Raw genomic sequence first — 14,330 nt, 5'->3', positions numbered from 1 at the left:
TTGCCATAGAGATTTATTAAAGTAACATAAAAAAATACAATAGTTATTTTACTATATCTTTAAAATTTTTCATTCTTACTCTTCATAATTTTTTATATAAGTAGAAGTCATCATTTGAAGGAAGCACAGTAAGTTTCATAGCTTTATCATTTTCAAGAGCCAGCATAAAATTAAAACTATCATAACTTATAAATCAAGCTTGCAATTCTTAGTACCAATAATGGTCACCAGAGGGAGCTATAGGATTACTTTTAAATACTTATTTCAGAATCAGAATCAGAATCAGAATCAGAATGAGCTTTATTGCCAGGTATGTACACATACGAGGAATTTGTTTTCGTGACAGAAGCTCCGCAGTACAACAGAATGACAGCGACAGAACATAAAACTCATAATAAAAGAATAAAAAATACAAATAAGTAGATAGTGAATAACAATATACAAATGACAATTGTAGGCAAGTATATTACAAGATGAAGTTATGTATGTACATATTGAAGGAGAGGATGGAGATTCTGACGCTGATTATATCCTTTCTTCAGAATATATTATCTCATTAATATTGTGTGATTATTAATCAAGTGTTTGATCAGTATTTAACCTCCAAGATTGTTGTATGATGTGATTAAATGAAGAAAGCCATCTATATAACTATAGATTGATGCATGCTTACTTAGAAACATATTATTCCTTCCTAGAACTGACAGGTTTTACATGTCATGGACATGTGTGTGAGTATTCTTTTTCCTAGGGTCACCAGGTCAGCTAAAACGGACCAGGGGGCCTCTTCTATGTGCCATGGGAGAGACATGCTGTCTCCTAACATGTCTTAACGGACATTAGATATTAAGAACTCTGTTTTATCCTGTCTTCTTATTCTTTAAGATTAATGTCAGCCTGCCCTTTGTGTGTAACCAACTGTAGTGATAAAAAGACTTGCCAGTGCAAGAAAACCTTGGGAATAAGCAGATAAGGGCTGAGTTTGTGTATGTGTGTGTGTGCCCATAAAGTGATGAGACCAACATTGCTGGATTCCAGACCTAGGATGAGGTGCCTTCTTCAACCGTGCTGACGCCTGCTATAATCACTGGAGATATGCTGAAGATGTATATGACCATATGTGAAGATTGTCTAAGTTTATCTAGGTTTTGGAACCAATCAGATCGCTGCTGACCAGTGCTTTGACGCATTTGAAGTCTTCTGTCTGGAGTATAACTATGACTGATTTTGTATTATACGGCAGTTCAGCTTACGAACTCCTGCGAGGGTATTGACGCTGACTTCTGCCTATGAAACTGCAAACTATTTCCTTAAGTAAAATTATTATTATTAATTGAACTCATCTCTGACTCCTGGTCTTGATTACGACACCACCTGCTCCTTGGGTTTTAAACTGTTATCCCCAACAGTTTAATGGTGGAGGATCGGCGGGCAATCGTTCTTTGGTGACATCCCTGATCAATCATCAAAAACCAAAAGGTAGGAAAGATTTTATATTTAATATCATTGGTTAGGGACTGTCTGTGGAGAACGGGGGTCAAGAGAAGAAAGAACGATAGACTCACTCAGACGTGAGGGGGTAGACACTAACTCCGGGGGTGGAGAACATAAATTGTGTCACATATACCTGTAAATAAGTAACCTTGTGAGTTAAGGGGTACAAGTATACATCGTAGGTCTTGATATAAGATATTTTTCAGATGTGTACAATTACAGAGGGAACAGGTGCACACCTATAGGTCTTAAAGATAGACGTGAAAGTTTGTTTTTTAGGTGTGCACAGTCCAGGGGAGGACGAAAACGCATTCTTAAAAAGCACAAAGGCCGTAACAGGCAGTGCTGGGTATAGCATTTGATAGCCAAGGCAAAGTGCATTTACGGCCGGGGGGGTAGCCAATTAAGGATTTGGAAATTCAGAAAGGAATGTAAGACGCTAGACGGGGGTTCTAGACGTATCTCGCTCTTTCAACTCTTGACCACTCGTTTGAACAGACAGGGGCGCGCCCCGAGCTTAGAAACAGGACAGATCAGTGGTTAGGGTACAGAGTATCCAAAAAGTAGAATTTTAAAATAAATACCTAGATAATCTATATGCGCATATATATATATAGAGATAGAGATATAGGTAAGGGAAAGTATTGATTGATCTGGGATGCATTTTTGAACAAACCCGAATGAGCTAAAATGTTTTAATGACTAGTGGACAGGTGTTGTCAGAAATACTTTGCAGTTTCAGACGCAGAAGTTAAGCCATTTGTTTGATAAGCTATAGATTTAATACCTCAAATTGTTTGCTGCTAGCATTTCTCAGGGGCTTCCTATATAAGGAAATTAAAACTACTATATATATATATCAATAAATAACATATCTCCGTATATACAGTTTGATATATAGTATTTTGAAATGGCTGGTAAAAGTAACAAGCAGCCTCCAAAAACAGAATCTGTTGAAACAGATCCGAGCAAACTCTGTAAGCAGATTTGTTCTGAAACTTTGACTTCAAAGAAATTCTCTGAACTAATTAAGCGTATGGTCAGTCAAGGATTTGACTCAGACTGGAAAGTAGAAAAACAGTTAGGATGGTTACAGTCTAAGAAAGAGCCAGAAAAACATAAATTCTTAGCTGTATGTGCTTATTCATGGATTTGTAAACAGGGAGGAATTCCCTTAACTGAAGATGGCACAATTCCCGCAGTAGTCGAATGCTGGAAAGATTTACGTGCCAAAAGTGATCTCATGGCTGAGATTTCAGGGGTTGAAATAGGGAAAGATCTGAGTGGTTTTACTACAGGGCTATCCGTTGTCATGAAAAAGGCCGAGCAGAGTGAGGCTTGTAATATGGTTCCACATGTGTCTTTTCCCTCTGCTCCTGAGCTCCCTTCTCTGACTGTGCAGGCGGCTGCCGTAACCGGCTCCGCCCCTCATACCCAAACAGATAATCAGAGTGATTCGCCTTATAGTATTGCTAGGAGGTTACTGGATGCTGCTATTTCTGGGGCGCCACCCCCTTACCCAGATGTAACTGAGGTTTCTACGCCATATGCAAATGTCAACCAGAAGGCTGAAAACATTGGTGTTCCTCTCTCTCCTCCTCTTGAGCGAGGCGGGGCCCCCTCCTCCCGGGGAGGGGTGTCTGCTGCGCCCATTAGAGCTGTTGCTGAGGAACAGAGAAACACTGAAATGGGTGCAGGATATGAAATAGGGGAGTGGAATAGACTCACCGCGGTTGAGAAAAATAATTTGTTGAGTGGCATCGAACCTTTCAAATTATTTAGTCCAAATAAAGTGTCATGGGATAAATTAGAGTCTATAGCTAGACAACAAAATTTAGGAATTGCAGACATTCAATACATGGTAGAAACTCTTGTGCCCCACAGTAAATTAGGCAGAGTTCAAACTATCAGAATTGATCCTCTCGTTCCCACTAATTGGGATGAGTATTGTATAGCATACCGAGAATATAAAGAGCAGGTGCAAGATCTGTTAGGGAGGGGCTCCTTTCCCTGGACTAGTGTGACCCAAATTAAGCAGAGACCCACCGAAAGTCCTTTAGAATATGTTGAACGTTTTCGTAATGCATATGAAAATTACTGTGCTGCTAATAATAATAATGAGGATTATGATTCAGCGATCATCATTGAATCCGCTATAAGCGGACTGACTAAACGTTATCGAGATCTGCTCATTTCAGGCTCTGTTAACATTCCAAATTGGGAATCCCTGCTCCAGTGGAGTGCAGTAAGTTGGAGCCGTCTGCAGAGTGAACCAGGTGCTCACCCCGCGGCGGTAGCCGCAGGGGCTGAAGCGGAAACAAATCCACCCGAGGTCAGTTGTTATAATTGTCGCCAGCCTGGGCATTTCAGCCGTAATTGTCCTAAAGAACCTGTGAAATGCAGCCGATGCCATAAGAAAGGGCATGTACATACACAATGTCGAGTTAATCTGTCCCAATCTAACTTCAAAAAGGGTAGAAGGGACAGGCAGCCACATCGGCTGACTCTGTCTGATGCTGACATTGCCAAGCTGAAGAAACTGGTCGAGGACTAGGGGTCAGCGGCCTCCGGTTCTTGTGATGTGACTGACCCTAGACCCTATATTCATGCGTTGTTAGGAGGCCGGCAATGTATAGCATTAATTGATACTGGGGCTCAAGTTAGCATCACCAACATTAATTTGGAAACTACTTCTGATTTTATGTACATTGAAGGATTGAATGGCAAAGAAATGTATTATAAATCTGTTCCTGTTCCTCTCTCTATTGCAGACTCTCAGAAAGTGTTTTGGACAGAATTCTGGGTTGGGAAAAATACTGTGGGAACCATAATTGGTGTTGACATTCTGAATAATCTTGAAGCTGATGTTTTGCTTTCTACAGATAAGCTTGTGCTTGGCTGCAATGAAGTACTCCGCTTATCTCATGCAAGGCCACACCATGGAGCTGGATGTGCAGTGGCTGGAGCTGTAAGTGCCTCAAATATGACAGAGACTAGACCTGAGTGGAAATACCTAATTTCTAAATTTCCTAATGTATGGGCTAAAGACAAATTTGATTGTGGTAAGGCAAACATTCAGCCACTCCGCATCCCAGGTCCCATGCATGATGCCAAACGCCAATATCCTTTGAAAAACGATGCTCGCTTAGGAGCTGAACAGGTTGTTAATGAGTTACATAAACGGGGGATAATTGTGCCATGCTCCGCCCCCACGAACAGCCCTATGTGGCCAGTACAGAAAGCTGATAAGAGTTGGCGTTTGACAATTGATTATACCGCCTTGAATGCAGTTACTGCTCCAATGCACCCCCTGGTGGCCAACCCAGCCACTATTTTGAATGAGATTGGATCTGAGCACTGTTATTTTACTGCTTTAGACATTGCTAATGGCTTTTGGACTTGTCCCTTAGCACCAGAGGATCAACCGAAATTTGCATTTTCCTGTTCTGGACGACAATGGACATGGACTCGAATGCCTCAAGGGTTCTGCCACTCGCCCAGTCTGTTCAATCAAGTATTGGCTTCATTCATTGATCCTATTCGAAAAGAACTTGAAACTGATGGGTCTGTCGTACTTCAGTACGTGGATGACCTTTTGATCTGTAGTCCTACTAAGCTTAAACATTTGAATGCTGTTCAGACTGTGTTGAAAACTTTGAACCAGGGAGGGTTTAAGATTAATTTGCAGAAGGTGCAGTTGGCCAGATCCGAGGTGACGTATCTGGGACAGATCGTTGGAGTCCATGGCAGACGCATCACTCCTGAACGGGTCAAGGCTATCGTCGAACTGCCAAAGCCTAACACCGTGACTGGTCTAAGGCAGGTAATGGGACTTCTGAATTACTGCCGCCAGTATGTGTCTGAATATAATGAACTTTCTAAGCCCCTCACAGAAGCACTGAAGGGAGGGAAGCCTGGACAGGAGCTCATCGAATGGACAGAGGAGATGGAAGAGGCGTTTGTGAGTATCAAAGAGACTCTTTCTTCTTGTCCTGCACTTAGACACGCCGATGCCCGGCGGGCCTTTCACCTATGGACTTGGGTAGGGAAGAAATCCTACTCAGCTGCCCTGGGCCAGCGTGTTCCTGGAAGAACGTCTTACGGCATGGTGGGGTACTTCTCGACCACTATTCCTGTTTCCATGGCCGGACAGCATCCATGCTTGCTGATCTGCGACTGTGCTGAATGGGCGGTCAAGGCAACAGAGGAGGTCGTCATGCACCAGAAAGTGGTACTGCACACCAGACACCAGATACTCAAACTACTTACAAACACACGCCTGGGTACAATTTCAAATCAACGACGAGCCAAGTGGGAAGCAACCCTCTTGAGCAAAAATGTTGAAATCTTGATTGATGCTGACAATGTAATCAACCCTGCATCCCTTATGCCAGAAGAAGGAACTGCTCACAATTGTGCACAGCTGATTGAGAACGACACTCGGAGCCCACTGGATACCGAGCCACTGCAAGATGCAATGAAACTGTTCGTCGACGGGTCCAGTTTTTATGAGAATGGTACACGATACACTGGATGGGCTGTGGTAAACGAGCACGGTGAAACAGTTGACTGTGGTTCTCTTGCAGGTGGTGGAGCTCAAGTAGCTGAACTCATTGCCCTGACCCGTGCCCTGCAGTTTGGCAAGGGGAAACGTCTAAATGTGTATACAGATAGCCGTTATGCTTATGGGGTCGCTGTAGATTTTGGACCTGTGTGGCAACGTCGGGGATTTTTGACTACTGCTGGTCTTCCTATTTCTCATCAGAAGCAGGTCATTGAACTAATGGAGGCCTGCAAACTGCCTGCTGCTGGAGCTGTGATCAAAGTCACGGGACATTCACAGGAGGAGTCACCAGAAGCCAAAGGAAATCGGGCTGCAGATGCTGCTGCCAGGGGGGCTGCAAAACGTACTGAAAAAGTTGTGAGTGTAGTACCTCTTTCTCCCCAGGAGGGAGAAGCACCAACCAGAGACATCTTTGAGTTATATGACACTAATGATCCAGAGGAAACTGAACAGTGGGCTAAGTTAGGGGCACTAAAGACTTCTGATGGACTTTGGAAATTTCATGATCGATTTGTATGTCCTTCTTCTGCTCGTACTGAATTAATGTCTTTATATCATGGTTTGGCACATGCAGGTCCTGAAAAGCTACATGCAATGATTTCAAAAACATGGTGGTGGCCCAAGCTGAGAACCGCTTGCACAGATTTCTGTAAAAGATGTTTGGTATGTCTCAAGGTAAATTCTCCTTCTAAGCTTAAGATTCCCTTGGGACATGCCCCTCGCCCTCAGGGACCCTGGACACATTTGCAAATTGATTTCATAGGTCCATTGCCCCCTAGTGGAGGTTTTTCATACATCTTAATGATTATTGATTTGTTTTCTAGATGGGTGGAGGCCTTTCCGCTGAGAAATTGCACCGCAGACGCAACTGCAAAAATTCTGTTGACTGAAGTATTCCCCAGATGGGGACTTCCTTTACAGATTGATTCAGACCAGGGCACACATTTCACAGGGAAAGTGATGAAACAGGCTATGAGATTAATGGGGATCACACAACATTTCCACATTTCTTTTAGGCCTCAGTCAAGTGGTTCAGTTGAACGAGCTAACCGAACATTGAAAACTTCCCTGAGGAAGAGAGCTTTGGAGTGGGGAAAGGGTTGGCACGCAGCAATACCAATGATACTGTTTAGTATGAGGGCTAGCCCAAATAAAACCACACAGATCAGCCCTTTTGAAATCATGACAGGTCGTTACATGCGTTTGCCATGGGATGCACCATTGCAACATGAGGGACCCTCGGGCCCTTTGAAAGATGCTCTGCAAAATTATCTAAAAACCTTGGATAATTGCTTACGTGATACACGAGTAAGTGTCAGCATCAGACAAGCTGAACAAGATAACAAAGAGCAAACCACATTGCCTGTTCTTCCAGAAATTGGAGATACAGTAATGATGCGGAGGGAAATAGTAACCCCTCTGGGTCCGAAGTTTGATGGGCCCTATCAAGTTTTGTTAACTACTAACACTTCTGTTCTTCTTGACAGAGGAGCGCTTGGTACAGTATGGAGACACTGGTCTCAGGTGAAGCCCCTCGAGAAATGTTACAACCAGAATGCTACCTCGTAGTCAACCTTAGGCGTTATAGGTAAAAGTGAAATGTACGGGTTTATCCTAAATTTTGACTTGACTGTTTCAGATGTCCGGACCTGATGATGTGCTGAAGCTGCTGATTCTTCATGAAGAAGCACGCAGAGAAAGACGTCTGAAACTTAGACGAGCATTCATTCGATTGGTTATTCCGCTCTCAATTGTAATGTTAATTTTGATTGCTTTATCATTTCTGCTCTGGATTCAAATCTCTCTCTCAACAGGACGTTTTCATGCGTTCTCAACAAATTGGGATTGTGAAATGACCGACTGCCGTCCTTCTTGGGTTAGATACCCATGCCTAAATTCTACAGAGGGTCTAAATTTGCTTCCTACTATGTATCAGAAAGTTAAGAATCATTGTTATAGGTTCGACGGCAATGACACAGTGACCTATTGGCTCGGTCACTCCCCAAATTATCCAGAGAATACCCTCATCATGCAGAAAGGCCGCTGGTGGAACAATGGTGATGTGGATGTTTTTGATGGAAACTATAGTTCCCTTAGTTGGATTCCCATCACCGTAGTTGGCAGAAACCATAGTGACTGTCCAGTAGCAATAGACAAGCACCGCAAGTATGTATTAAATCAGAAAACACCTGCCACTCCTAAACGCAGCAGGAGAGACAATGGGGGTGAGTTACAGCATGCTCAGATAGAGATTGGAGGAAAAGCAGTGAAGTTACCTTTATACCCTATTGCGCCTGATCCACGTCATATTGTGTCATATTATCTGCCCAAGGTTAAGGACCATCTTTACTCGAATAAGGCAGTAAGGGATGTAGCACAAAGCTATCTGTCTAGAAATATTTTTGTTCGAGATGATCCCAGCTCTGACACATATAAGTTAGTTGCAAATGACAAATTTCTGAGACGATGGAATGTTTTGCAGCCAGAAAAGGTTCATCTTGTCAGGTGGGATAAAAACAGATCTTATGGAGCAGTGTGTGATAGACTAGGACGAATTGATAAGACTGATAAGGATAATTTTGATCTAAATGGAAGTAAAAATGGATTACCAAATGTTAATGCTCTTTCCCTCGCTTGGCCAAGGTATACTAAGTTGGATGATCCTTGGAAGGAGACCATGCACGTGGAACGATGCCTGGGTATGGAAGTGAAACATTGGTTCGTCCAGACGTTTCCTCCGCATCGGCCTGACAAATGTGCGGTAATTATAAACAAAATTTTAGGTACCCCAGGGGCAAAGGTTCCAATGGAAATTTGCAACGCATCTTTTGTGCGGCCAGATTATACATGGGCAAATTTCGCAGATGTGCTGTTTCAGTATGATGTTGCTATGTTAATGGCTAATCAATCCGTCATTCAAATGGAACAACTACATGACCATCTTGAAAGTAGGTGTAATAGCCCCACCTCAATGGTCTATAATGTCACTGCTTGGATGCAGTTGAATATGTTTCATTTGTGTTTAGAAATGATTGCCAGCAGAAAGACCACCATGCGGGTTCCTCGATCCACGGAGGATTTTGTATGGAAAGATTTCCAGCCCCATCAGGTCTACATGTGGCCACAGGTATCTGATGCTGCTATGGGAGATGAGTGGTTCGACAGGGAGAAACAGTTTCGTCAATTTTTAAGGCCAATTCCCTCCGTTCAAGAGTTACGAGGGTTACATGATGGGTGGAGTTTAAGTCATTGTCTGCATCATAAGGCTGTCCATACTATAGGTCCTGAGTGGAACCCAGTTGAGAAGTGTAAAAAGACAGATTGTTCCGAGACAGAGTATTGTGTTACTAATATGACTACATCTACAGAATACTACCCTCAAGTAAAATCGCAGCAAGCAAGTAAGAAATACATTAATGATTTCTTAAAACAGGTCAAGACTAATGATGTGTTTGCTGGCTATGAATATTTGAATTCAGTATGGCTCCGATCAACAGGTACCCCTTTCTTGTCAGATCCTCAAGAACCCACGGCGTTAGCAATAGCATGGATGTTTGCTTTCACAGTAGGGGCTATTTTTACAGATGTAACCGAGTCTGTAGAAGAATTTGTTGAAGAAGCTTGGGATGATTTTGTGGAAGCTTCAGAGGACGCGCTTATTGGAATCTTTCATTATGGCTTGTATGTTTTTGGAGGATTTGTGGGAATTATTGTCCTGTGTTTGGTTGCGTGGGGATTGGTACGCTGTTGTCTGTCCTATGTGTTCAAATCTGCTTGCAGGACTATTAACCCGGTGGAGGAAGATTTGCGACTGCGGAAGCTGACCAACAGTCTGCAGCAGCTGATGAAGGATGACGTCAACGCCCTGTTGTGAGTGGAAGGGCAGGGAGAGCCCTAAGCATGGGGACTGGATTAATTAGTATCCAGCTTGTCCATGATAGGGTGAAGAGACAAGTGTGACCCCTAGGGGAAACACGCGTCACCACTCCACCTTCCGTAGTGGCCTCACTGGATAGACCAGACGTGGAGTATTGGACTCCATACCGGTCTAAAACGGGGGACTGAAGGAGAGGATGGAGATTCTGACGCTGATTATATCCTTTCTTCAGAATATATTATCTCATTAATATTGTGTGATTATTAATCAAGTGTTTGATCAGTATTTAACCTCCAAGATTGTTGTATGATGTGATTAAATGAAGAAAGCCATCTATATAACTATAGATTGATGCATGCTTACTTAGAAACATATTATTCCTTCCTAGAACTGACAGGTTTTACATGTCATGGACATGTGTGTGAGTATTCTTTTTCCTAGGGTCACCAGGTCAGCTAAAACGGACCAGGGGGCCTCTTCTATGTGCCATGGGAGAGACATGCTGTCTCCTAACATGTCTTAACGGACATTAGATATTAAGAACTCTGTTTTATCCTGTCTTCTTATTCTTTAAGATTAATGTCAGCCTGCCCTTTGTGTGTAACCAACTGTAGTGATAAAAAGACTTGCCAGTGCAAGAAAACCTTGGGAATAAGCAGATAAGGGCTGAGTTTGTGTATGTGTGTGTGTGCCCATAAAGTGATGAGACCAACATTGCTGGATTCCAGACCTAGGATGAGGTGCCTTCTTCAACCGTGCTGACGCCTGCTATAATCACTGGAGATATGCTGAAGATGTATATGACCATATGTGAAGATTGTCTAAGTTTATCTAGGTTTTGGAACCAATCAGATCGCTGCTGACCAGTGCTTTGACGCATTTGAAGTCTTCTGTCTGGAGTATAACTATGACTGATTTTGTATTATACGGCAGTTCAGCTTACGAACTCCTGCGAGGGTATTGACGCTGACTTCTGCCTATGAAACTGCAAACTATTTCCTTAAGTAAAATTATTATTATTAATTGAACTCATCTCTGACTCCTGGTCTTGATTACGACACCACCTGCTCCTTGGGTTTTAAACTGTTATCCCCAACAATATATATTGTGTGCAAAATTTAAGTGTATACTAAGTATGTGTGTTAGATAAATAAAGTGTGTGTGTATATAAATATAAAGTGTAGTGTGTCCGCCGTTATTATAAGCTGTTCATAAGATGGATTGCCTGAGGGAAGAAACTGGTCCTGTGTCTGGTCGTTCTAGTGCTCAGTGCTCTGTAGCGTCGACCAGATGGCAACAGTTCAAAGAGGGAGTGTGCTGGATGTGAGGGGTCCAAAGTGATTTTGACAGCCCTTTTTCTCACTCTGGATAAGTACAGTTCTTGAATAGATGGGAGGGTTGAACCGATGATTCGCTCAGCAGTCCGGACTACCCTCTGTAGTCTTCTGAGGTCAGATTTAGAAGCTGAGCTGAACCAGACAGTTACTGAAGTGCAGAGGATGGATTCAATGATGGTGGAGTAGAACTGTTTCAGCAGCTCCTGTGGCAGATTAAACTTCCTCAGCTGGCGGAGGAAGTACAACCTCTGCTGGGCCTTTTTCACAATGGAGTCAATGTGAATGTCCCACTTCAGGTCCTGAGAGATAGTGGTGCCCAGGAACCTGAATGACTCCACTGCAGTCACAGTGCTGTTCATGATGGTGAGTGGGGGGAGTACAGGGGGGTTTCTCCTGAAGTCCACGATCATCTCCACTGTTTTGAGGGTGTTAAGCTCCAGGTTGTTGAGACTGCACCAGACAGCCAGCTCTTTTACCTCCTGTCTGTAAGCAGACTCGTCACCGTCCTGAATGAGGCCGATGAGTGTGGTGTCATCTGCAAACTTCAGGAGCTTGACAGAGAGGTCCTTAGATGTGCAATCATTAGTGTACAGGGAGAAGAGCAGTGGGGAGAGAACGCACCCCTGGGGAGCTCCGGTGCTGATTGTACGGGTGCTGGATGTGTATTTTCCCAGCCTCACTAGCTGCTGCCTGTCTGTCAGGAAGCTGTTGATCCACTGACAGACTGAGGTGGGCACGGAGAGCTGATTTAGTTTGGGCAGGAGGAGGTTTGGGATGATCGTGTTGAAGGCCGAGCTGAAGTCCACAAACAGGATCCTCACATAAGTCCCCGGTCTGTCTAGGTGTTGCAGAACATAATGCAGTCCAATGTTTACTGCATCGTCATTTTAGAAACGAGTATGATTTAAATCATTTATAGAAATCTTTCAAAGAAAAATAATATGAATTTTATGTATTTTAATGATAAAATGACTCTCACTTAATTAGAATAACAAGCTGAAGTATTGTGAACTGTATATTAAGAATAATTCTTTATAGGCTTTATGGACAGATACATTTTGAGTGACTCTTGAAGGATCAGCACCACATCCTCTTTTACCACTGTTTAAAGAATTAATCTTACAGAACAGGTGCGAATAAATTTTGGATAGCTTGAATGGTTTTGTCGTGGTGATTTTTTGAAATAACAGTAAAAAAGGAACCAGTAAATGTCTTTTTATTTATTAAGCATTTAGTCTCCAGCGCCAACATTTTACAGAACTGCCACTTTCCTGGAGTCTCAGAATTACAATTTGTCAGGTTCTGAGAGATCTAAGATTCCAAAAAATTATTTAATTAGAATATCATGAAGTATTGTGAAATACTATATATTAAGACTTTATATATAGGCTTTATGAACAGATTAGAGTGACTCGTGAAGGACCAGCACCACCTCCTCTTGTCCGATGGTTTGAGGAATATATCTTCCAGAATCCGGGATTAATATATATATATATATATATATGGGATATATATATATATATATGGGATATATATATATATATATATATATATATATGTATATATATATATATATATATATATATATATATATATATATATATATATATATATATATATATATATATATATATGTATATAAATGTGATTTTAATGTCTAGATGATTCGGATTAACCCTTTAACTGCCGTATCCTTTAAAACCTCACTGCCAGAGGGATATTGTGAATGCATGTGCCCGCTGGGCACAGTTTACCTGATGCCACCGGGGTGGCGATGGCATTGGTGGCTTGAGCCCGCCATCGCTGCTTGCAGCTATATTTTATTATTATTAGGGCTCAAGCCTGGAGGGCGAGAGCCCTATTGTTTTCCTTAGGATTATTTGTTATTATTATTATTATTATTATTAGGGCTCAAGCCTGGAGGGCGAGAGCCCTATTGTTTTCCTTAGGATTATTTGTTATTATTATTATTATTTTTCTTCAAGGTTTCGGGGGCTTTTGGGGCCCTTAACATGCTTAAAAAGTCTTGAAAATTGGCACACACATTGGAACCTGCGGCCATTAGGGCCGGGCAGAGACTGATACACGGGCGTGGCACAGGGGCTCTACAGCGCCCCCTGGAATATGGAGGGCCATATATCATACATACTTGCACGTAGACGTACGAAACTCGGTACACATATAGAACTCATCAATACAAACAACTTTCGTATTGCATATCATAGGCTCCGCCCAACAGGAAGTTGGCTATTTGGGGTTTATTATTCATATTTGTCGTCAAAGTTGTGGGGGCTTTTGGAGTCCTTAACATACTCAAAAACTCTTGAAAGTTTGCGCACAATTTGGAATCTGTGGCCTTTAGGAGCCTGCAGAGGCTGGGACACGGGCGTGGCACAGGGGCTCTACAGCGCCCCCTGGAACACAGTCATAAATGTTGATGTATAGCTCACACATACTTGCACGTATTAATATGAAACTCAGTACACATATAGATCTCATCGTGCCGAACAACTTGCGTATTGCATGTCATAGGCTCCGCCCAACAGGAAGTCAGCTATTTAGAGTTATGTAAAAAGCGCATGCTCTGGAATTTGAAATACTTGTCATAGGTTTTTTACTCGATTGCTGCCAAACTCGGTCAACATGATCTCAAGACACTGGGGATGAAAAATTGCCAGGGGATTTTTGATATCTCAAACGGTTTGCTCGTGGCGAGGCGTTGAAATTATGGCGAGAAATGAGAAACAGGAAGTGTCTAATACCATCCACATACATTTCCTGATTTTAATCAAACTTCATCAGATTATTCTTTGTATGATGTCGATCGCATATATGTGACTATTAGGAGTCAAAGTTATAGCGCCACCAACTGGCAGCAGGAAGTTTGTCATTTTCAAAATGCTTTGTATTCAGCATCTTATTTTTACTCGATTTGCTTCAAACTTCATCAGAATAATGTTAAAACACAGCCTATATTAATCTGCTAGGGGGATATTGATATCTAAAAATATTGTTGGCGTGGCAACATGTCAAACTTGAATACTTCTCAGGTGATTTT

The 14,330-nt window shown here is 42.3% G+C and overlaps 1 protein-coding gene across 1 annotated transcript; it reads left to right on the top strand.

Moving 5' to 3' along the window:
• Positions 1-496: 496 nt before the first annotated feature.
• On the top strand, positions 497-10,967 carry LOC127952313 (uncharacterized). Its single transcript, XM_052550698.1, has 2 exons — positions 497-1,479; positions 7,698-10,967. The coding sequence occupies exon 2, from the start codon at positions 7,698-7,700 to the stop codon at positions 9,930-9,932; it is 2,235 nt and encodes a 744-aa protein (XP_052406658.1). The 5' UTR covers positions 497-1,479; the 3' UTR covers positions 9,933-10,967.
• The last annotated feature ends 3,363 nt before the right edge of the window (positions 10,968-14,330 follow it).

The sequence above is a fragment of the Carassius gibelio genome, chromosome B3, assembly GCF_023724105.1.
Source record: "Carassius gibelio isolate Cgi1373 ecotype wild population from Czech Republic chromosome B3, carGib1.2-hapl.c, whole genome shotgun sequence".
NCBI classification, from domain to species: domain Eukaryota; kingdom Metazoa; phylum Chordata; class Actinopteri; order Cypriniformes; family Cyprinidae; genus Carassius; species Carassius gibelio.
The sequence above is the reverse complement of the archived record's forward strand: the minus strand, read 5'-3'. Positions and strand labels throughout refer to the sequence as shown.